This window comes from Rhinatrema bivittatum, chromosome 12 (genome assembly GCF_901001135.1).
Source record: "Rhinatrema bivittatum chromosome 12, aRhiBiv1.1, whole genome shotgun sequence".
Lineage (NCBI taxonomy): Eukaryota > Metazoa > Chordata > Amphibia > Gymnophiona > Rhinatrematidae > Rhinatrema > Rhinatrema bivittatum.
Genome location: NC_042626.1, coordinates 68,839,843 through 68,864,675, shown reverse-complemented (window position 1 = coordinate 68,864,675; position 24,833 = coordinate 68,839,843). Strand labels below are relative to the sequence as shown.

The 24,833-nt window shown below is 43.9% G+C and overlaps 1 protein-coding gene across 3 annotated transcripts in view; it reads right to left on the bottom strand.

Moving 5' to 3' along the window:
- Positions 1 to 24,833, bottom strand: part of TANC2 (tetratricopeptide repeat, ankyrin repeat and coiled-coil containing 2) — a 1,188,344-nt gene that overhangs the window by 148,035 nt on the left and 1,015,476 nt on the right. For 2 of the 3 annotated variants that reach the window (XM_029572386.1, XM_029572388.1), the window contains 5 exons: positions 20,219 to 20,500; positions 18,999 to 19,132; positions 13,878 to 14,109; positions 10,684 to 10,850; positions 107 to 714 (listed from right to left, as the gene is read on the bottom strand). In XM_029572386.1, coding sequence (XP_029428246.1) covers positions 107 to 714; positions 10,684 to 10,850; positions 13,878 to 14,109; positions 18,999 to 19,132; positions 20,219 to 20,500 — 1,423 coding nt within the window. The remainder of the gene's footprint in view (positions 1 to 106; positions 715 to 10,683; positions 10,851 to 13,877; positions 14,110 to 18,998; positions 19,133 to 20,218; positions 20,501 to 24,833) is intronic. The other variant, XM_029572387.1, reaches the window with a different exon arrangement.

Below are 24,833 nucleotides of genomic sequence, written 5' to 3'. Positions count from 1 at the left end.
CAGAAGACATAGCAATGGAGATTCAGAGCTAACATCAGGGTCACTTCATAACACCCCTTCCTGCCTCTTTCAAACTGCTTACTATAAATAAAATATTGTTGCTCACCTAGGGTCACAGAGGAACTTGGTCTTCTCACCGTCCTCTCTCCAGATAAGCCATTCTCGGAAGGAAGGATGGACAAACATGCGAGTCATGTCCCGACGCTTGATCAAGAACATGGACAAGTTCTCCATCCTCTGCTGGAAGTCCTCCCATTCCAGGATGCCCTCCACGCTCCCTGCATTAATGGCCTGATAAATATACTCGTCAGTCAAAGGGTGCAAGGAGGCCACAGCCACATTGAGGAGCGGCATCACCCGGTCAAAGGAAGACTGTGTGGGGAATTTCATGTTGCACTGGAGTAGGTACACCTCAGACAGGGACACGGGAACTACTTTATAGCTAGAGCTCTTCAACACCAGGTAGCCCTTCTCAATCAGATCAAAGGTCAGTTTTAGGTAAAGGTAGGAACCTTGGCTGAGGGTCTTCAGATGAGAGCTGAGTTTACCAAATGTGGTGTTGTCCATTTTCCCATTTAGGGAGATGTTGTTTTGGATCTCTGAGCTGCTGTGTATGCGGTGGAGAATGTAAGCCTGTAGATCCTGGTCTATAGCTTCATTTTCCTCCAGTCGGTCCAGGAAGATCCGATGGAAAGGCAGCAACTTGGTGATTTCCTTTAAAAAAAAAAAAAAGTAAGCCACACACGATGGGAGGGGAAGTTACAGTCTGATCTTTTGAGCCTTTAGTTATTGGTAGATAAGAACATAAGATTGTCATACTGGTCAGACCAAAGGTCCATGAAGCCCAGTGTCCTGTTTCAACAATGGCCTATCCAGGTCATAAGTACCTGGCAGGATCCTAAAATGTTGATAGATTCCATACTGCTTATCTCAGGGATAAGCAGTGGATTTCCCCAAGTTCATCTTTATGGACTTTTCTTCTAGGAACTTGTCCAAACCTTTTTTAAACCCACTACACTTAGAGCTTTTACCAGATCTTCTGGCAACAAATTCCAGAGTTTAATTATGCAATGAGTAAAAAAAAATATGTTCTCCTATTCGTCTTAAATGTATTATCTAATAACTTCATTGTGTTCCCTCTAGTTTTTGTACATTGTGAAAGAATAAGCAACCGATTAACATTTACTCATTTCACTCCACTCAAGATTTTATAGACCTCTATCATATCTCCTGTCTCTTCTCCAAGCTGAAGAACCCTAACCTCTTTAGCTTTCCTCAGAGGAGAATCATTTCATTCCCTTTATCATTTTAATTGCCCTTCTCTGTACCTTTTCTAATTTCATTTTCATTTTATTTATTTATTTAAATTCTTTTCTATACCGTCGCTAAGTTATATACCATGTACATGTACATGTATCATGTAGGCACATAAATTAATGTAGGTGGATGCATACTACATTCTAACAGGTGCCACAAAAGGTTCCGTTACAATAAGTCGTTAGACAATCGTTTAGTGAAGTAGGTCATGACCAAGTGTACCTGTAAGGTACGGTTTACGGGTAAAAATCATATTTGTAGTGTTTACAATTATGTTTATTGTGAGGTAGAGTTCATAGATTATTAAAATGCACATTCTTAGAATAGTGCTGGGTGCTGGTGTTCTTCTGCCTATTCCTGTATATTTTCATTCTCCAGTCTCTTTATAAAATGCTTGTTTAAAAAGCCATGTTTTTAAACTTTTCTTAAAGGTTTTGAGAGAAAAAAAATCAAATGAAAAATTTGAGAACCTGGACCAATTTGACTAAACCCAAAAACCCAAAGCACAATACTTCCTTTTGTATCTCCTGCCTCCACTGCCACTCAAAGTACCTTTCTTGTTATTTCTTCCTGGTCTCCTGTTCTCTTTAGGAGATCATTAACTCTGGCTTAAAGAAAAGCAAGTTTGCTTACCGTAAATGGTGTTTTCCGTAGATAGCAGAATGACTTAGCCATGTTGTCTGGGTGATGTCATCTGGGCATCATGAGGCGGGGCCGTCTCTCTAAGCTCGCAGAGCTTTTGCCTTTGTGGCTGCATGGCTCTTCCCGCACATCTCGTGTGAGTCTTCTCAGTTCATGATAAAGCTCATCTATATAGAGTACACTTTGATGTCTGTCCAGAGAGGCAGGAGGGTTCAAATGGCTAAATCATCCTGCTATCCATGGAAGACACCATTTACAGTGAGCAAACTTGCTGTTTTCCGTCAATAAGCAGGCTTATTTAACCATACTGTCTGGGAGGCCCAAGCTGAAGGCTGCTTGTGTTAAGTAACAATTCTCAGTCTCTAATTAGCAACCCAGCATGCTGTGGATAGCCCTTCAGCATTTTTGGATGTGATGTAACACCGCTGATCCCAATGCACTCTCAGCCATTGACTGTTGATCAAGACAGTAGTAGAATGTGAAAGTGTGAATCGATGACCACAACGCTGCTCTACAGATGTCCTCAATTGGCACGTTACACAGGAACGCTAAAGAGGTCGCCGTTGCTCTGACCTGATGCGCCCTAATTTTGTTACTGAATATCACTGAGCATGATGTGTAACAGAATTGAATACACTGAGTTATCCAGTTTGATAATATTCTTTTCATTACTGCTTTTCCCTGATCATTCTGATTGAAAGCAATGAAAAGCTTTGATGTTCGTCTAATTGCTTGAGTTCTTCTCTTGTAATAGGCCAGGGCCCTTAATAGTCCAATGTGTGAAGTATCTTTTCCCTTTTATTCGCATGTGGCTTAGGGAAGAAGGTGGGTAATGAAATTGTCTGATTAAAGTGGAATGCTGATAATACTTTTGGTAAGAAGGACAGATACGAACGCAGTAAGACCTTGTCATGGTGGAATTGCAAGTATGGTGAATAGTTTACCAGAGCTTGAAATTCACTTACTCTTCCAGCCGATGTGACTGTGACTAGGAAAACAACTTTCTATGTTAGGTGCTTCAAGGAACTGCATTGCAAAGGCTCAAAAGGAGCCTCCATTAGGATTTCCAAGATAATGTTTATATCCCATGGAATAGGGGTTTTCCTACTGGTGGGCGAAAACACAGCAAACGTCTCATAAAGCACAAAATCAGGGGATGTGAGGAAATTGAAGGGATTTCCGTTGCTGTATGATAAGCTGTTATTGCGCTGAGGAGTACACATATGGATGTCACTGCTAGATCTGAGGTGGAAAGTTGAGTGGGATGCAAGTGAAAGGGTCAATTTATTTTTATTTTTTTTATTTATATTCTTTTTTATACCGAAGTATAGCTGAATGCCTTCACTCCGGTTTACAGTGTAACAAATTCATACAATGAACAGGTTATAAATTATAACACAATACAAAGAAATATGTAACATCTCGGCAAAGGCAGAGTATAACATGTTAGAATGAGACAATGTAAGGCTTAATTTAGAATAAACTTGTTAAAGAAGTATTTGGGTTCAAGATGAAGGTTGATATTGATATTGGTATATATAGGTCATATCAGTCTGTGTATCAATTCCATGCTGGCAGCACAATCAGAATATCTTTTCCACTTGTAAATGTAATTCTTCCTGGTGGAAGGTTTTCTAGCCACTATTAAAATGTCGATAATATGAGATGGGAGTTGGAAATGTCCTAGGACCTGCTGCACAATTTCCTTACTGTCAGCTGCAGGGAGGAAAGCATTGGGTGAATGAGGTTCCTGCTCTCCTGTGTGAGTAACTGAGCTGTTCCCCAGGAATATTGGAGGCTGACTGGAAAATTGTACTAAATAGGCATACCACGGTTGCTTTGACCACGCTGGAGCAATGAGTATCATGTCTACCTTCTGTATCATTCAGGATATTAGAAGAACTGGAGGATATCCATACATGAGGCCCCTTGACCAAGGGATTAAAAATGAGCTCTGAGGTACTCTCCATTTGCTGGGGAGAATTAAGCAAAAGGTGTCCAGTTGTTATGAATTGCGCTGCCCGCGGTCTCCCCGTGAGCAGGCACGCACCCCATGCTGCTTCCTTCCCCCGCGGTCGGACACCACCGGAGTTGGGCCTCCCATGCGGCCGGAGCCACAGACTTTCCATCTCTCCCACGGCCCAGAGTCTGCCCTGGGGTCTTGTCTTCGCCGCAGCAGGAGCTGCGGACTTCGCTTCACCATCTTCGCGGCTGGGAGCCGCCGCCAGCATCCTTGTGATCTTCGCGGCCCGGAGGCCGCATCCCCGGGCTAGAATAGCAACTGGAGCTGCCCCCGGGGTCTCCTGCAGCGGCTGGAGCCGCTGCTGTCATCGGGCCTGCTCCTCAGGCCCAGCCCTGCGTCCCTGGCGTCTGACGTCAGTGCAGGCCGCTGTCCGCGGTCCTGCACAGCTCTCCTGCTTCTTCCTTAGGCGCCGGCGCGCGCCTTTCTGCTGGATTTAAAGGGCCAGGCACAGGAAGTGTGCTGGCCCCATCTAGGGAGTGGACTTCCTGCTCAGCCCTATAAAAGGGCTGCTCCGTCATTCAGTCTTCACCTTGCATCGGAGTTGCTTCACTCTGGAGGCTCCTGCCTGCCAGAGCTCCGTCAGGTCTTCTTTGTCTTCTCCATGGAGTTCTTCTTGTTTCGTCTTGTCATGCCAAGTCATGTTCGTGCCTGAGGTCCCCGTCCAGGTGTCCTGGTGTCTTGGTTTGATCTTCTGCTCCCTGATGTTCCAGGTTCCTTGATGTCCTGCTCCTGTGTCTTCGTCTTCAGCGCTCTTGAGCCTTCTGGTACCTGTTAGGCCGAGGGTCCCTCGGATGATGTCTTGCCCAAGCATGGACTAGCCTACAGGTGGACTGGTGTCCTGTGTTCCTGAGCCGCCATGTCCTGCCAGCCGTTGGTGGAGCTTTGGACGACATCGGCTCCGTCGTTGGAGTTCTGCTTCAACTGGATCCTTCCCTGCGCTTGTCCCGCTCCCAGCATGGTCCGTGATCAGTCTCCTCGGGCTGTGTAGGGTGCGCAGTGGGACAGGGTGGTCTGTGACTCAGTCCCATGGGTGGGCTGAGTAGGGCGCCCTGAGAGACAGTGCCAATGTCCTTCCGCCCAGCTTCTCGTCTCGTCTGGACGACGTCAGTTCCTCGTCTCGTCTTGGATGCCGTTGCATCACTCTTGGTATCATGTCTTGTTCCTGATGTTGTCGCATCGACCCTGGTCCGGGATGCTGTCGCATCGACCACTGGTCCATGATGTCTTCGCATCTGCGTTGGTGTCATGTCTTCGTCTGCGATGCCGTTGCATCAATCCTGCTGTCATGTCTTCGTGTCAAGGCCCGTCTGCCCTCGACCTCAGACCAGGCCTGCTGCTCCATGGTGTTCCATGCAGCAGGTCCGAAAGGGCTCGGAATGGTCGGAGGACCATTCACATTCCAACATCATCATGTTGTTGGCCATGGGAGCTTGCCGGCCTGGCAGAGGGTAAGACCGTCAGCCATGGTGGAACACGCCGTCAACCCTCGGTTCGGTCCTGGATCCATCTGGGGTCGGGACGAGGCCCAAGGGCACACTAAAAACCCCCGTTACGTAACAGAATGCAAGGCCTTTCGAGGCCACACGTAACACCAGTTTTGTATTGTGCTCCGATGCAAATAGATCTATGCATGGAGTTCCCCAATGGCTGAAAAGGTCCTCTGCTACTACTTGGTCTAGGGAACATTCATGAGGGTGAAAGATTCTGCTGTCTGCTTCTGTATTTGCCAGCCCCGGTGGATAGGATACTCGTAGGATTGTCTTGTTTTTCTTTGCCCAATCCCAAATCTGCACTGCTTCCTTGGCCAACATCCTGGAACCTGACCCTCCTTCTTTGTTTACATAGAACATGGCTACTTGATTGTCCATATGAATCATTACACATTTCCCGTGGAGCATTGGAGTGAAGATATTGATAGTGTTTCTTATTGCTCTCAATTCTAATAGGTTTATTTGGAACTAGCTTTCCACTGGGGTCCATGTGCCCTGCGTTTTCGGAGGCAGCCCCCACCGGCAGTGAATGAATGCGCGCCTGTGCGACCCCTGTGATTCGGCGCTCAAGGCGTGACGTCACGACGCCCGACGTCACGGCATGTGACTGCCTTGAGCACCGAATCGCAGGGGTCGCACAGGGGCGCATTCATTCATCCAGGCGGAGGAGCCGGCTGCTTTTGCCGCCGGCTCCTCCGCCTGGATGAATGCGCGTCTGTGCGACCCGGCCTAGATTTAACACGCGACCACCCACCCCCCGGCTGTCTGAAACTATCGCGCGTCCACCCGCCCCCACCGCCTGGATTTAACACGCGACCACCCGCCCCCCGGATCCCGCCGCCTGCCTGGACCCAAGCGGCCCTCCGACAGGTATTTAAAAATTTTGTTTTTTACACTTCCTGGTGCCTGTCATTTCAAATGTCATTTGAAATGACATTTGAAATGACAGGTACCAGCGCACCCAGGTTACTGTATAGGCGCTGTATTAAGCGCCTATACAGTAAAATGGGTTGCGCGGGCATAACCCTTCCCTAACGCTTCACAGCCGCGGCATGCATTTGCATGCAATTAGAAGAGAGTATCAGGCGCTAGGTCAAGAGAACTGTGCGTGCGGGGAGGAAGGGTGCACCTGACACTGCCGCACTGTTTCTACCGCGGCCTTACAGTATCGAGCTGTATATTAGGCAGGAATCACTGTTGAAAAATATTGTTGGGTTGCTTTATACTTGGTGCTGGCCATAGTACAGCCAGATTGGAAACCAGTATTTTGCACTTACAAGCTACTGTAGAAATCTTTAAAAACATTACTGTAGAGACCCACAGGCACATTGCCCTCTGCCCTTCAATTAAGAGGGATAACAGAAACCTTGCAAGCCCGTAGATTAGCTTTTAATGGCACAAGGAGGCCTTTGTCGTGCTCTCAAAACTACTTATGGCTGTCAGTGTCGTGTAGAAAGTACTGATAATACCCCTATTATATTTAACTTGACTACTCACTTAGAAGAAAATTACAATTTAAGTGGAGGCTAGGCTCATCCGTGCCTATGTCACAATTTTAACAGAACTCATTTTGAACCTTTGTCTCTTGATAAACTTGTTGAGAGCACGCAGGTCTAAAATCAGATGGAGACCCCCCCAGATTTTTTGGGAATAAGGAAGTATTGGGAATAATAGCCCTTACTGATGTGAGGAAGTGGGAGAGCATGGATCGCTTGTTGACGTAGCAGTCTGTGCTTCCTGATGTAACAACGGAATCTGGGCGTGATCTCTTGTGGGTGCCACTAGATGAGGCGTCAACAGAAGTTGAGTAAATTCCAGTTTGTACCCCTGGGAGACTATGTTGAGAACCCATTGATCAGTTGTGATCTTAGACCAGGCTCGAGAAAAGAGACTTATCCTGCCCCTGACATGCAACAGGTATTGTGGCTGATCCTGCCTCAAAAACCTTGCTGCTGCTTTTGGGGTGGAGTCTGTTGTGGTTTCTGACTTCTCTGGCGAGGCTGTTGAGTTTGAGGCCTTGATTGCTGGTAGGTAGGCATCCTATACAGATGGTATTGCCTATATGACTTGCGCTGGTTAGAAGGGCTTTTTGTATGGGAAATAATACTTACTTTATTTATTTATTTATTTATTTAAATGTTTTATATACCATCATTCCATGTGAGAATCACTACTTTCTGGTGGCAGATTGGTTATCCGTAGATGATGTTAATGACTATACTGCCACATTTTGCTCCTTTATTTGGGAGACTGTTTCTCTCAGCTTCTTCCCAAAAAGGTTGTCCCCTCTACATGGCAAATTGGCTAACTTGTCAAGTATGTCGTCGCAAATTGTGCTGCAGTGTAGCCAAGCCATACATCTGGCCATGATGGAAATTGCTGAGGACTGAACTGATATAACAAAAACTTCATAGACAGTTCTCAGGAGGTGACGTAAACCTTCTTCCAGGTCTATTAACGGCTGTGGTGTTCCCTGGTCACTATGTTCTCTAGAAACCAAGGATATTTCATGATGTAAAATTGGTGTTGTGGATGCGCGCATTTAACATGGAACCTTGGAATACCTTGCAACCAAACTCATCCAGAAGCCTGTTGTCCTTGGCGGGGCACATAGTGGAGCACAATGTTGTCTGTTTTGCTCGTTTCATAGCCAATTCAACTACCACAGAAGCATGTCGAATCTGAACCATGCTATAGTGTGTAGATTTCCGCATTCTGAATTAAAGATCTAATTTTCTGGATGTCATGAGCATGGTATGAGGGGCCTCCCACGCTTGGTCCATGACCAAATCAAGAAGTGAATGTGAGGGGAGCGATGTTGACTCTGATGGGATGTCTAAAATCTTTAAAATGTCCATCGCCTCCGTTCTAGGATCAGAGATTGTGTGGGTTTCCACTTTCAGAAGAGTGCCCACCTTTTCCAGGAACTTGGAATACGTAAGGTCTTCAGGTGGTAAAGAAGACTCAATGGGCTCCTCAGGGGGATTTGAGGAGATCCCTATAGAGCTCCCCAAGAAGCAGAGGTAGCAGGAGTTGCTGTGTCCTTGCTCTCCCTGTGTTTTTACCTTCAGCAGGCTTTGGGAAGAGTGAAATCTCAAATCCTGAGATGAGTGGGATCTGGAACCCCTTCTCCCGGGAGGAGGTAGCGCTGCCAAAAGAATTCTGGGGTCTGTGACCCTAGGTCTGGGGGCTGGAAGTTCCTTTACAGGAAGTTTAGGTCTACTGCTTAAAGGTTCCTGCAGAGAAGGGGAGCATCAACGCTTAAGGTCCTTAAATGAGAGGTCACATCCCGAGCCCTCTGAGTCTGTTGAACAAGAGGACGATATATGAATCAGAGATTAGTCTTCTCTTTCTAGGTCTGAGAGGTGAAGAAAAGATCTAGGCGAGGGAATTGCAGAGGCAGTTCTATAATGAGGCAGGGTGAGGCAGCCACTTCAGATGGCAAAATATACCCCCCCCCTCAAAAGGCCCCTGTGGCGTCTGCCTCTCAAACTTATACAACAAAAAGTGCAGTGTCCCACGTTACTGTGGTGCATGTGCCGTGCAGCTGACCATTTTCTGCTGTCTCCCTTATGCTTTGGTGCCTGGCTAAGCAAGATACCTGCCGGTTGAAGTCTTCGGCAGTGCTGCTTTCTGTCTTGCAGTGTTTGGTTGCCACACGGCCGCCTGCCTGCCTCCCCAGATCATCAGTCAAAAATAAAAGTATGTAAAAAAACCCAAAAAAAGTCAAGGAAAGCTGAGCATCGATTCCCCTTCCTGTGTCCCCTTTGCTGCTTGGCCACTCTTCTCGGTGGGGGATTTTTAGAAAAAGAAAAAGCTGAGTCTGCCAAGAATGTCAGTGAGGGAACTGCAGGGTGGAATGGGACAGCTGTAGCCTGCAGCAGAGCCAATTTCGAGTCTGGGGCAGGGAGCAGAGCAGGAGACCTAGAAGGCAATTAATAGGCAGATTGCTGGTCCCATTCTTCAGTAGCAGCACTGCCTGCAGTGACACTCCTGCTGGAGCCTACTGAATATTCAGTGGCTCCTTAACGCTCCTGGAGAGAGATGCTGGTTGTGGGGTAGGGGAAGACAGTGACTGAAAGAGACTAGTCTTGGGGGGAGTTCATAGTGACTGGTGAGAGACTGCTTTGGGGGGGATGAAGAGACAGTGACAGCTTTGGGAGAGTGAGTGACTCATGAGAAAGAGATTGATCTTGGGTGGGAAAGGGTGACAGTGACGACAGAGATTGGTCTTGGAGTAGGCGATAGTGATGAGAGAAAAAATTGACATGAGGTGGGTGGCACCTGGGGGGGAGGGGTGAAAGTGATTGGTGAGAGAGAGTCTGGTCTGGATTTTTGTGGCTCTTTGGCACTGGGCCCTGGGGGACATTCTCTAGCAATCCCCTGCAGGCTGCTTGATCATTGTCGGGACTGAGGCACAGATAGTAATAGGCACATGATTTTCCCACATTAGCAATTAGTAATTAAAATCAGGAGACTTAAGTATTGTGGCACTTAAAAGTGCTTTTGTTTGAAGAAGAATTTGAAAAAATTGAAGATCTGAGGAGAAAAACTGAGAAACTTGATCCATATGTCCATGCAGAGGGCAGAAAAAAAAAAGAATCGAGATGACTGACATGATATTCATGGGAAGAGCCACACAGCCGCAGAGGTGAAAGCTCTGTGAACTTAGAGAGACAGATCCACCCCGTGACGCCCGGATGATGGTCATCCAGACAGCATGGCTAAATAAGCCTTCTTATCGACGGAAAATATTTGCTGTTGCTTCCTGCTTTCCCCACCTGCACACAAGGCATGTAATGCTATGACTCTAGAGTCATTTCTAGTGCTGTTCTATGTTCGATCATTAAGGGTTAATGAAACAGTAATGTTTGGTTTTACTGCCCCACCAGGAACATGAGAACTATTTCAGCAGCATCAAAGGATTTCCAACACAAACAGATGCTGCCCATCTAGTGTCTATTAGGGCCATTTCTTATGCTAATCTCTCCATATGATGACAGCTATTGGGAAATCAATTCACATTGTGAAAGTAAAGGCTGTCAATGGATTGGATTTTTTTTTCCCACTTTTTGTGATTTTTAGCTTTCCTTTCCAAATGATGCTCAATACCTAAACCAATTCATAAATCAGTCTTAACATATCTTCTCTAGGGAGCCCTCAAACATGATAAGGAATGAGGTCATCAAGAAAGCAAGCATTCTGCAGTACCTGTAGGGTAGTCCTGACTGTCACGATAAGCTTAAGCCAGGATGGGAATTTTCCCACCATTTTGCTCAAGAACGACACAATAGTATCACCGTAATCTGGTTTGTGGAACTCTGCTTCATTTAACCCATCAATTAGAATGATGTAATCTTCGTCAGGAATCTTTCTCTCTGGAAGAGTGAACAGTGGAACATAGTTTAACATAATCAAATTGCTTGGATTCAGTACTGCAGATATAACTTGGTGCAATAGTGAAAATCTGAAAGAGAAGACCAATACCTTATTTTACTTCATGTATGCATGAATATACATCATATACTTTATGTATGTATTTAAGATGACAAAATGTAAACATCAACACATCATAAAAAAAATGTTCAGCAACCTTTCTCTATTTCACTGATAGAGAGAGACTAAAGGAGCAATGGGAAGACAAGTTTTAATAGTACAAGTGATAAATGGAAAGGTTTTCTTTTTTCTTTGTCACAGGTATGTATAGCCCTGACCATGAAACTAGGGAAAAGATAAGAAAATAAAGCTGCTTTTAGTGGGGAGGAGTGGGGTGCTATTTGCCTTTTGGAAATGTTTCTAATTCTCTCTGGAACATTGCCTGTTATTCTAGAGCTCATGCAGGCCACTACACTCATTTTTAGGCTACGAACCTTAATCTGCTTTGGAAAGCATGTTCAAGTCCTCACTAAGAAAGTGTTATCTAGCTTGCAGCATCCCACTTTAGCAAGCTAGTTTTGGAAATACAGATACTGGAATGTATCAAGGGCTAAAAACAGCAGGGATTCCTCTGATATCATCTGTAAATTAAGGTCATGCACTTATGGAACAGTTCACTTAATGGCAAAGTTAATTTGCCCATTCATCATGGCCACAGAAAAACTGCTTGTGAGAAAGAGACACTTTGAGACCAGCACAAATGTGATCAATAAACTCAGGCAATAAGAACTGTGATTTAAGCAGAAAGCAAAACATGTGAACTGCACATGAATTATGGCCAAAACATGTACTATGATAATGAAGAGCTGAACATCATTTGCAGATTTTTTAGGTGGGAGGGGACATGGGGAAGAAGGTGAAAGTATACCTCACTAGTTGCAATGCTAAATGAAGGTTAAAACTCTAAGCACCAAGACAATGCTGTTGTTTTGCCAGCACATCCTGCACTAATGTGCAGTACACACCAGCTGGCCCAAAGGGTGCACCAATGGTCACTGAAACATCTTCCCATGTCACTGAATTCTGGCAGGCAGCCAAGAGATGATGTGCTAAAAGCAGACTGTCACATGAAAATAAATAAACATATATTATGAAACAATACTGAGCTCATTTTAATGCATGGAGTTTCTCCTTAATTAATCTGATTTTAAATACATGTAGGCTATTTCTGGTGACGTTTCCTTCACCTGGCTATGACATGTGAACCCCTGGGCTCCCGGGATAATATTATTGGGTGGTGAGATGAAGTTTAGTACAGAATTCTTTTGAAAATTACAAAATGTAGGCTCTCCAGATGCAATTACTGTTTTTAGAAGCTGAAACCTAAAAGTGTCTGAAATTAAATCCAAATGCGTTGCTGCTGTTTAGATGCTCTATTATTAATTTCACTCCTTTGTCATTGTCACCATGTAACATCATCAAAAGATCTTCTTCTCTCTCCTGCCCACCCCCACTTTTATTAAACCGCAGCTCTCTTTCATAGCGGGCATTTTCCCTCTTGTGTTCCCATTTAGAATAATTAGCTTCATATTTCAGCAGTGTGGGAGCAGATAAGATGACCATTATGGAAGGAGACTTACTTGCCGTTTATAGGAGAACACTCAAAGTCAAAGCTTTTTCTTAAAATACATGTTTGGCTGCACGGGTTTTATAACCAAAAATAAGAACCCAATTACACCACTACATCTCAGCCTCTGAAAAGGGAACAGTGCCATACTGACGACAATGCTGGGTGTTAAGTATGAAAACTAACACAGAACAAAAAACTATAATGTCATAAGCTATGCAAGAGTTTATTCTATTAAGAGCTGATGAGGAGGGACGCACAGTCCTGTTGGTTCAGAAAATCCTAATTAATGTCTAAGTAATGACATGGAAAGGATGATTATTACGGTTTGTTGGGTGCATTGTTTCTGTTGGACTGCTTTGCTGTCACATCTTACCAAATAAGGCTGTTTATTTCTTTTTCTCTGTACTAATTCATGTTTTACTTAAAGCCCAATTTTATAAAAGGCCTAATTTTCAAAGCAGACTTACATGCATACAGGCATACTGCTGCATAGCATAAGCACACACATTTACGTCTGCTTGGAAGCAAATGTAAATGTGTATATTTCTGTGCATATTTTCAAAAATATGTATGTAAATGGTTTCCCCATCCTTATCTCTGCTCCCAGGAACACCTTTTTCGAATACATGTAAAAGCATACACAAAATCGCTTCCCAGTGTACTTTTTATGTGTACAACCCCTAGGGTAATTTTCAAAAAGCGCATTTTGCGCACAGAAATGCTTTTGAAAATTCCTCTCTTAATGTGCACTGCTACAGCATGGCTTTGTAAAACCCCACATTTTCTTTGCAGGTACACATATGGCACACCTGAGCAATCTGGAAAGCCCAGCAACCACAAGACCGCAAACATTTACTGGAACCTGAAAATGGAAAAGGCGCGTTTGGCCAATTCCCGTTTACATCAGCTAACATGCTACGCTGTGTGGTATGATACTCGCCAGCTGTTTAAGTAACACTTGCTACCTCTTTAGAGGGAGATGTGCTTGTAAACCAGGATGGCCTCCAGAAAAAAAGATGTGCAACTCTGAGTAAACAGTAGAATACGTGCCAGCCCCAGGGAACTTAAAAGCCTTCTCATGTGTCTGTTTCATGCCTCCCTCTGGAACTGAGCCATGTGAAAGCCTAAATTCACTGTAAGTGTCATTTACAGGAATATCATTGACCAATTTGGACTTTGCATGCATCAGATGACAGCTGACCTGCTAACTGGACTGTGGCATTTACATCATTTTTCACAATCTTTTGTTACTGTTGCAAGTATACAAAAAGGGGCTGAATCCACTGTGCAAACCACTCTTCCTCTCTCATAGGCAAAATATACTAAGAATCCTGCCTAGGATCTGCCTGCTGCAGTCCAGGAATTTTCAGAACTTAAAAGCAGAATTTGCTCTGCTAACCTTTGTGAAGATTTTCCAAGGGCTCGAGTATTCCTCTGCGGAATGAGGCCATGGGGTCCTGCACACAGGACCTCAGACTGAGCATGCTTTGAAGGTGAGGCTCTCGCAGCAGCTGCTCCCTGTAGGCAACCAGCTGGGGTGATCGGCACAGAAGTGCTGCCACATTGTGCACAAATTCTGGCACCAGACAGGTGTAGGCATTATCCGCCTGGCAGTAGTGATAAGCAACAACCTAGAAAAAGAAAAAAAGACAGAAAGCAGAGAAAAATTGCATTTGCTTGTGGTCCTCAGAACACAGCCTGCCAGTGGAGATGAGTCTTATCGTCTTCTGACATTGATCCAGATGACTTTAGCATTTAACATCAGAGGCTGCCAGCTAGGAGAACACATTAAATGAAAGTCATTTTCCAAAATGGGCAGCAACGACCAACTAATGTAATGTTTGGAGTCATCTGACTCACTTCACAGACTATTAGCTTTAAGCTGAAAGCTGGTTCAGATCCTTCCCTGAAGGACAAATACCTTTATAAAATGCAGACTCATTCCTGTCACTGTTGGTTATTAGTAAGGACCTACTTAAAATGTGATAGAAGCCATAATATTGCAGGATCTGCAATTGCTGCACGTTATGATTTATGAAGGACCTTTACTGATCAGCTGTTTCCTGCAATTTTGTCAACCTTGCCCACTACTTCATTTCAGTTACTGGAAGCTTGTTCCACAGTTCAGGTAGGATCCTAGAACAGTTGTGTGTATGTAACAGGATCTCAGGGTCTGGACTCACTCGCAATTGTTTTCATAGTAAAACATAGTAAATGACAGCAGATAAAGACTAAAAAGGCCTAGCCAGTCTGCCCAGCAGTGATTTTATGTGCAGCTCCCCAAGATGTCATAGTTAATACACTGGAGGTTGGACAGGGCATTCGGCTCAATTCAGACTCTTCCTGTTCTGGTTTGGATCAAATACAAACCAAGCTTGTGCCTCACCTTCATTAGAACGTAGTTGCCCCGCCCCAAATCATGTCATTCAATTCCAGTGATATGACCATCTTAGAGAGACATTTCAAACCAGCTTTCAGAAACGCGGCTCACCTTTAGAAACATTTTCTCTGCAAATTTATGGGCAGTTCCACTCAACTGCTCTGTAGCTTTTGGAAAAAATGTCCAAGTCTTTTTTTTCTTCTGAGGAGATAGTGCTATATTTTAGCACTATACATGCATGGATTAAAGCAAAGTCAGGCAGGCTGAAATGCCTCTTGCTCTACTATAATTTGAAAGTCACATGAATCTTCATTTACCTGATGGGAGAGTTGTGCTGGCTGGGAACAATGTGCTGCTGAACCAGACCAGAAGATGTCACTGGTGGTACATAGAAAAGAGGCAAACATGCTTCTCGTGGTAAAAAGCCTTGAACCTCCTGCAGCTCATGTTCTGGACGTATTTAAGCATGTGAGTCTATGTATGTGCCTGTCTTGGGGAGTAGGGGAATCACTGGCCATGATGCCTTATTAAATTAACCTGTGATCAGAGTTGATGGGGGTTATAAACAAAACATAGTTGCACTTTGCACTGTCCATGTGTAGGTGCAGACTGAAGAAATGCTGCTTCAGCTTAAAGAGCACATGTTACTGGTTAGAGGGGCATTTTTCTATTTCAGTTTTAAATACTGTAGCTATGAACTCAATTAAACTCTCTGAATGCATGCTTTTCCCAAAGTGATTCCATATGCAGTAAATATGAATGAAGGGTTTCCAGACTTTTATGCACTTTTAATGTTTCTAATTTAATTTATTCAAATGCATAAGACTTCCAGAATAATTTGTGTGTACACTGTTTCTGTGAGCAGTTTTAGAAGGTAGAACTTGCCAAACACTCCAAGAGACAACTAACAATAGAGTGAGATTACTTACTGCAACAAGCATACATACATCTCAGGTCAGTTTTACAAAACATAATTGGGTCTTTTGGAGTTGTAAGTTTCCTCCTGCTCGCTCCTCTGGCCTTCTAGTTCAATTGGAACTGGCCTTCAGCGGGTTATAGTGTCATGTGCCTTTATTCACAACTACCCAGGGATTTCCTCCATTTATTAAAATAAGCTTCAAGCCCAGTTATCACAATGATAATCCTTAGCCAGGGACCACAGCCCATGGCTCCCTCCTGCCACTGTGCAATGTCCTGGGGAAGGGGTCATGGCGAGCTATGCTATGAATGTTGCTTTCACAGCAAGCCCAAGGAGGAGAAACCAGGTTCAGGAATCAAACCCAGATCTGCCATGTGCCACACTTGGTTTTAAGACTCATCTGGATTGATACAGCATTCCTCTTTTAGAAAGCATTCCAGAGCACTTCAGTTTAACACTTCAAAGATACAAGCATCCACTTCTGGGGCGGATGGCACAACAGCAAACCTCTGGGCAACCCACCTGACAGTTTCCAAAGGAGATATGGGAAAAGGAACAATGTTATTTGTTATTACTATGCAATGAGAGTTTGGAAGTAATTTTTTTTTTATGTTGGGCCCAAAGCATACCTGTTCTCTTTAGAATCACGCACTGCAGAAGCATTGCGAGAGCTACCTCTGGGGTGCACTGACTAAATACAAGTAATGTGAACAATGCAAGGCAGTTTCCATGTCTATTCATTATTTTTGCCAAATTAGTAAAGGAAGCAAAGTGACTTGGTTACAAATAAGCAACAAGAAAAGGGATGTTATATTGTGCTCTAGATTCCTTTTAGGGAATAGTACTAGCTGAATGGAGGGCCACCATCTGACTGGAATGAGAGACAGAAGTGTCAGCTTCCCTCCTTAGCAAGCAGACCTTCTCTTATGTGACAAAGTGGTTACAGTTTCTCTGCCTCCTCCTCTTCTCTCTTACAGGGAGCACATGTTGGTGCAGGATGCAAGAAAATCATCAGGAGAAAAAGTGAAAAAAAAAAAGCATACAGGATGCCTGATTTTTCCAGACATCTTAGAAATGATTTAGGAGTGATTTGCGCTTTTCAGCAGCTCTCCATGTAATAGAAGAGTATCTTTTACAGTTGTAGAAAATGGTTGCTGTTCAGATCTCCTGAAAACCACAGCAGTACACCTGGTGCATGAGAATTTGGTTTATGCTCACTCACTAGGCTCAGGCTTACAAATGGATTATTAAGAACAGCAAAAAGGTGAAGGTAAAAAATGTCATTTCAGTACTCAGGTTGGCTGAAGATTGTATTGTGAAATGGTAACTGTGGTTAATCAGGCAAGTTTTGATACTTTTGTGAACATCACAATCGAAATACTATAACTGTAATTTTATAGACATGAATGTAATTTTGTATTAACTGAACGGTGCTGGCCTACATGCATCACATATGTCTACTCAACAACTTGCATTCCATAGCCATTAACTTTACAGGTTAAAAAATGGTCTGACTTTTTCAGCTGCTGCAAAGTGTACAGTTACTTAAGGAATGTGAGCTATGGTTTTTCTCTCATAATATCAGAACAACAGAAACAGATTTTCCAGTGAAGTCATGGGCAGAAAGAATGTGTGTGTCATGTTCTCTGTGTAGCAACAGAGTAAAAACACAAAAAGAGAGAGTAATTCAAAATCATTTATGCAGCTAAACTGGTGCTTTACCTGGGTAAATGGCTTGCTAAATGTTATCCATGCTATGTGCAGCTAAGTTTACCTGCAGTAGGAGGAGGTTTTCCTGGGGACGGAGCTTGGACATGCACGCATATGTTTGTAATTTGAAACATCCATATATATTTTTAGCTGGAAAAAGTAATTGCACAAATAGCTGGTGCAGATTTGTGTTGGTACTTTCTCCTCTAGCACTTTTCAAAGGGAAACTTTCTCCTTTAAAAACTGGTGCAAAGTCCAGGGGTAAAAAGTCTCCATAGACTTTGCAATTGCACGGATGCCTGAATCTCTATGTCTAAGCACACACAACTGGTGGTCACATGCGAGGACATAGGCAGGCAGACCCCAAGTATCTCGTTTTTGGTCCCAGTCAGTCTTGCAAAGTGTGATGAGTCATTGTGGCTGCAGCAAACCATATATCCTTGTAGGGAGACAAGTTACAGAGACTTCAGCAGAGCAAATAAGAATCCAGCAGAATTCTTGGAACACTAACCTGGCTTTAAAAAAACCAGAGGCACTGTTCTAGAGGGCATAGCTGACAGAATATGCTATTTGCAAGCTGCTCCACACCAGTGGTGGGGTGGGGGTTTATAACAATGGTTTATGTTTGATTTAAAACCAACTGTTTCTATTCTTCTATAATAGATCACAAGATCATTTGCTCCTCTTAAAAGGAAAGAATCCGGTCAGCCCAATGGTAGTGCTGAGGATTGCAATACAGAGGACCCAAGTTTTTTTCTTGAGCTGGCTAGGGCTGGGAATGCTGCAGAAGAAGCATTCACAGCTTCTTGGAAAGAAAATCCCAATCATGGCACAACAGTGAAATCTAGGCCCATGATTGCAAGGTTCCAGAAGGAGCCCTGGTGCATGACTGCCTCCTTCCCCCAAGCCAAGGACTGTTACCGCTATGAGTCGGGAGGAGATATCAAAAGGTAAAAATCCCTGGGTAGTTGCAAATGAAGGATCATGGTGCCAATCTCATTCTTTTCCCAAACCCAAAAGAAACAGGAGGAAACTACCAGGCCAAAATAAAATAAAACAAATTTGTAAGAGTTCTGTAGCTATTCAGGAAATATTCTTTTATTTTAGATGCAACTCACCTACATCTGCTGTTTATTCTCACCTGAAGTCATCACGATTGCCTTGTGACATCATAATCTCTTTGACAAGAACTGTGTGTATGACATCACAACTACAGCCAAAGTCAGCAAATCAACTGTTTGTGACACCACAGTCACTTTTACAAAAACAGACCAGACCGTCGCAAGCAGATGACCAGGACTTTGGATATGAAAGAGGCAGTGGAGAAAACTAAAGCCTTATTTTCCTGGAAATCGTTTGGATAAGTATTGGATAAAGTAACCTTAGAGAATGGTTTCCAGTAGTGGTTTTCACAGTGGGCAGTATAAGACCTGCGTATCGCTTTTGCTTATTTTATTCAGAAGCTTCAGAAAAGGCATGTGACATTGCTCCCAGCCTCTGTTTCTCTGTACCTGTGAGGCTAGTCTCCGCATAGCCTCCTCCTGCCGCCTACGCATTTCAGGGGTTCCAGGGCAGCTTCCGCTGGTTATGGAAGTGTGGGCCTGAGCTTGCTGTGCGAGAGGGAGTTCCCGGCTGCCATCAACATCTGTGGCACAATGGAGAAGGACAAGTTAAGGCAATCTAATGTCTGAAAAGCAGCAGACTCAGCTTCTTTTTATGTTTAAGGAGTTCTATGATCGCTAGGCCACAAGGCAGCGAAAAACTCCCACACCACTACATCAGCTTTCATTTTACCTTAATAATCTACTATAAAAATATGCTAAACAGCTGCAATGGTCATTCCATGAGGTTTAGGAAAGCTTCAGGAGTGCATGGGTTTGAAAGCAAATGAAAAAGGACAACAGCACTTATGACAAAAAGGTTATTAGTAACCATTCTTTTTCCCTTTTTTCTGAGCCCTTAAAAATGACTGCTTTATTTGTATTTTAATTCAATAGTACTTTATATGAAAGCACGAGCTATAAAAGAAGTGGTTACACAATACTGTTTTCAAAATTAACAACAAAAACAGTACAACAGCAAAACCCGTTAAGCTAAGCAACAGCTGCAAAGAAAGGAGGAAATGATGGAGAAAAAGAATGAATAAGGGCTTGAGCCTTGATCTAAAAGGACAAAGAGAGATGCTATAAAGAAGAGGGACCTTAAGAAAGAGCATGAGAAGTGTGGGGATACTAGGTCTGGAGAGATGGAAAATAATATTTTAAATGAACTTAATGTGTCAAATTTCAATACAGCTGAATAGACAAATTGCCTAAAAGTGATGGGCATGTTCAGCCTGCTGGTGTGTGTCCTGTACAAGCAGGTGAACCAGTAGTTGGGTAAAACTGGTTCCAGTGCACATACTTACAGCTGTACATGAGTCATTTAAAGGAAGTTACGCTTTGCCTCTGGTGTTTGCAATGTTGGTGGCCGTATTACCTGTCTCAGCTGCAGCAAGACAGAGTCCATTATTATAAACAGTTGAAATGCTCACATTTTGGGAAGGGAGGTGAGGGTAAATGTGCATATGTTTTTGAAAGGAAAGAGTTGAAATGCGTACATTTTACAAGAGCAGAAATACGCATGTTTTGAGAGAATGAAGCAAGGGCGGAAATGCATTCGTTTTGGGAGAGGGGGTTGAGGATAGATGTGCATACAATTTGGGAAAGGAGGCAAGGGCAGAAATGCATACGTTTTGGGGAGGCGTGCGGACTGTCCGAGGCGATCTGTCTCATGCGTGTACCATGGCAGCTGAGAGCAACCAGTCTGGAGATGATGGCTGTTTTACCGAACCCAATATTGCCACAAATCACCACTCCTTGGTTCACACCATCGTCGTCGCTCTGTAGCTGTGCATCAATCTCATGAAACAGCCAGTCCCGGCCCACAAACACGGAATCGGTGGTGATGCTGGGAACCTCAAAAAGTAGCGGTTTCAGGGAGATGTCCGGAGGTCGATAGGGTGCAAAGCGTACTATAATTGAGAAAAGAAACAGAGCAGAGTTAGCCAGTGATGCATCTATGAACGGCCGCTACAGTGCCCTTCTATTTTTTAGTCCAGTGGCAGATTCTGTCGGCACTTTGGCATCCTGTGGTGCTACAGATACAGAACACGTTCCCCCTCATTCCCATCCTGACGACAGGTTGTGGTGATACCCTGCTTTGTGGTAGCCTTGGTCGGTAATACATGCCACGACGGCTCTGTGATAAAAGGGGAAATGCTCAAGCTGTCCACGCTGGAAAGCACGCACTGATGCACTTTGTACTTGTGCTCTTTGCACTGTTTTTCGTAGAGATGGTTCATGTGCACATTTGCTTTGACACTTGCTGCAGGTACATCTGCAACTGCTTTTAACCTGGGTGCTTTTTCCATGTAAAATAACATACAGGAGCTGAAAATATAACCCCCCCCCCTGACTTAAACCTGCCTCCTGGAAAGCCTTCTCTAAATGGAACCGAAAAGGTGACAGGGGCACTCAGCACATGCAAATCTTCCCGTACAAGTGTAAACGGCTTTGAGAATCCCCTTCATACTGTGCTATGGAAGCATTTTATATGAAAAAAACCAGAGCACAAGAAATTAACCCTTACAGTGAGGGGGCAATTGTCTAACAGCTTGCACACATAGATATGGCAAACATAAGCACATAAATTAATGATTCCACACACAATTATATCTGCTATTATGGGTGCAGAATGTTTTTCTTCAAATTTTACCCGCTTAGATGGTAACTCTTAAACAGCTGTGCAGGCGCACATGTACGCACATATGGAGGCTCGTGCGAATGGACATGGCCATTTTATAACATACATACATATATGTGTGCATGATATAAAATCAGCTGCATGAGCATACATGTGCACACTATTTCTTATGGATGTGCGTCTGTGCGTGCAAATGCTGACTCTACCGCATAAGTGGGGGGATTATTTTGGATATGTGCACTGCCGCAATTACCAGTTTCCCCAGATGTTCCCAGTTCACCCAGGTAAAGGCTTCTGACTTCCTAAACCCCCTAATTAACCTTCCTCCCTTATATCCACTTAGCCCCAACCCTTCAAACCCTGATGACCAGCACTGATTTTTTAAATTTCAAAATGTACACGTCGTCCATAGCAGAAGTAAAGTTATGCAGTGAGGTGCCCCGGCGCGCTCTCGTGCACGTACGTACTTACGCGCATATTTCGAGTGACCTTCTCGGAACGCCCATGCCCTGCCCAAGCTCCATTCAGCTCACACCCACACCCCTGCTCCTGTTTTGCACTTTTTGATTTGGGCACGTACTGGGAGATATGCGCATACTCTGCTCTTCTTAAAATCCATGCGGTGTGTGCCATCCCAAGACACAGATATATCTTCCAACTTTGGTGTACGTAGGGCTTTTAAAATTCACCTTTTACTTTTCAAAATAGAAAAGTATACATTAAGCATATAAATTCCTCCTCTCCCCCCTGTCCCCAGGAATGTCTCAGTCCAGGTAAAGTTACCTGGACACAGGACAAGCCCAAGTAAGTTTACTTGTATATTGGGCGGGCAATTTTATAACTGTTTTATCCACAGAAATGCCTTTGAAAATTACTCTCCTGATAACAAAACCAAATCACAAAATCTTTCCTTTGCTCTCAGCTTTCCTGTATAGAACACCAGTTGTAATGTATTCTGCTTTCCAATTGGTTGTCCTGACTGCTTTCTAATTGGTAACAATTTTCAATTAAAATGCTGGAGGTAGCAGGAAATGGTTTACAGCAGGGACTTCCCAAACTGTGGGTTGGTTCTCTTCAACTGGGACCATACAAACAGCAGCACTCTTCAGGCACTTGCAGCAGCAGATTAGTGGTGGAAGTCAGCACGAACTCACAAGTCCTGCTGTGTGTAATAGAAAGCCCTGCATAAGGAGGAATTGGAGCTGCTGCAACGCCTGTGAGCTTTCATTGGTTCATAGGCCCCATGATGACTTTAATTACTAATGCCGTTGCAACTTGCAGATGACTATCAGGCTCGGGACCAGCCATGAGGAGAGGAGAAAGCGGAGTGTGCACAAGCCGGTGGAGATTGCCACTACTCCCTCTCTCCTCACCCAACACTCAACCTACCCAAAAGAAAAATGTTGCTATCAACTTGCCCTGTCTTCCCACTGGTTGTCATCCACCTTTGGCACAGGACCCAAAACAAAATGTTACTGCTGCCATTTGGAGGAGGAGCTGTTTGAAAGGAAGTATCAGATGCAGGAGGGGTTTGAGGCTTGGATCAGGTGGAGAGGATTTGGCTGTGGATGATGAGTCAGAGGGAATGACAAATGAACAACTGGGGGATGGAAGAGAAGAGCTAGGGGAAAGAGTAAGAAATGAGGGCTGGGTGCACAGGAAGGGATGACAGAAGATCAGTTAGAGATTGAGGAAGAGCTTGGGGTGGGGAGGATCAGCTTGGGGGATGCAAAAAGGGCTGGAGGGAGTGAAAGAAGCTGGGGTTTGTAAGAAGAGATGAGTTGGATGGGAGGTTAAGAGAAAAGATCAACTAGAGAGGACAGAGGTTGAGAAAGGGGATCAGCTGGAGGGAGATCACAAATGGAGTCACATTGATTGAACGTTTGGGGGGGGCTCTGTTTTACAGAAATATGTTTCTAGTAGGAATGACTGAGTACATGTTTTTCAAAATTCAGTACCTAGCACTACTTGGGGGTGCCTAATAGGTGCATGATAAGTACATTTGTGACAGCTGAAATAATTTCCAGCGAACAAGATGATGTTCTTAGCCTGCTTACCCCAGTTCAGGCATTCTAGGAAAACCTTTTTATATATAAAATATAAAAGAAAGATCCCTATACCTCTAACAGGAAACAGATGTTAACAGAAGCTTATAAAGGAGATGCTTTTGAACAAACACACATGAAATCAGCTGACAGATTTAGGCATCCTTCCCTTGCCCCTCTAGCCTAAAGACCCATCTGATTTTATACAGGGGGACCAAATCATTGCAGGATGCTTTTTAAAAAGTATAGGTGCGGCGGATTTGCTTGAGCTTTGAGCTTTTCACCCTTCTCTCCAGCAAATAGTTTAGAACAGGCACAGCCACAGGTGCTCGGTGTCTCTACAACTCATGCTCCCCATACCAAGGCAACAGCAGAAGCTGCCCAGTGTTACATGTGCAGGGCCTAGTGTCCAGCCGTCACTTCATGCAGGTCTCGGCAGAGCGTAAATAGCATGTTACTGCTGCTAAAATTCAACAGTTCAAGCGCTGAGGCACTGCAGGTTGGAAGCAAAGGAGCCACCTGTCAGAATTAATTCCTCCCAGAGAACTCAGCTCAAGGGCCTGAAAATTAAACCTGTTCGAAATTCTTTATGATTGATTTACTCAGCAGTTAAGGTTTAATCTCCTAAACCTACTTGTTTCTACAAAAATACACAAAAGATTACAAGTTTCTGCTTAGAAATATTAGATTTTTTTAATAACGTCTTCTCAAATGAACCTCCTTTTGACTCCCTTAAAAAGAAAGAAAAAAGAAGGCTCACAGAGAGTTCAACAGGTTTACTCTTCAATTTCTTTTTATAAAACTACCAAAACAACTATGGGATTGTTCCTTTCATATAGCTGGTATACCACTTAGCAAGATTTTATTACCAAGTGGGTTATAAATGTTTGCTCATACCAGCTTGTTCAGGACATTTACTGAGTGTGAGTGTGTGTAGAGAGCTCCAGAGCGAGGTCTCAGAAATGGAAGTGCAGGATGTGCTGCAGGCCAGGAATAAGGACTATAGGCAGAGCTGTATATAAGAACAAAAGAAATACCATGCTGGATCAGACCAAGGTCCAATGAACCCAGAATCCTGTCTGGGTCACAAGTACCCGGCAGGTTCCAAAAAGTAGATCTCTTTCTTGTTACTCATTCCCAGGGATAATAATAGCTTTCTCTAGTCTAGCTAGCTAATAATATTTTATGAACTATTTTCTCCAGGAAAAATCTCTTTAGGACCCCACTATAATAATCACCCTTCACCACATCCTCTGGCAACAGATTCCACAGCTTGATTGTGCGCAGAGTGAAAAAAAACACTTTCTATGATCTGTCCTGAATCTGCTGGCTGTTAGTTTCATGGAGGGTCTCCTTGTTTTTAGTATAATTTGAAAGAATAAATAAACCGTCCTTTATTTACCCATTCCACTCCATTTAGGATTTTATAAACCTCTATCATGTCCTCATTCAGTCATTTCTTTTCCAAGTTGGAGCCACTTATCATAGGGGAGCCATTACATCTCCTTCACCATTTCTCTTGCCCTTCTCTGCACCTTCTCTAGTTCCGCTCTGTCT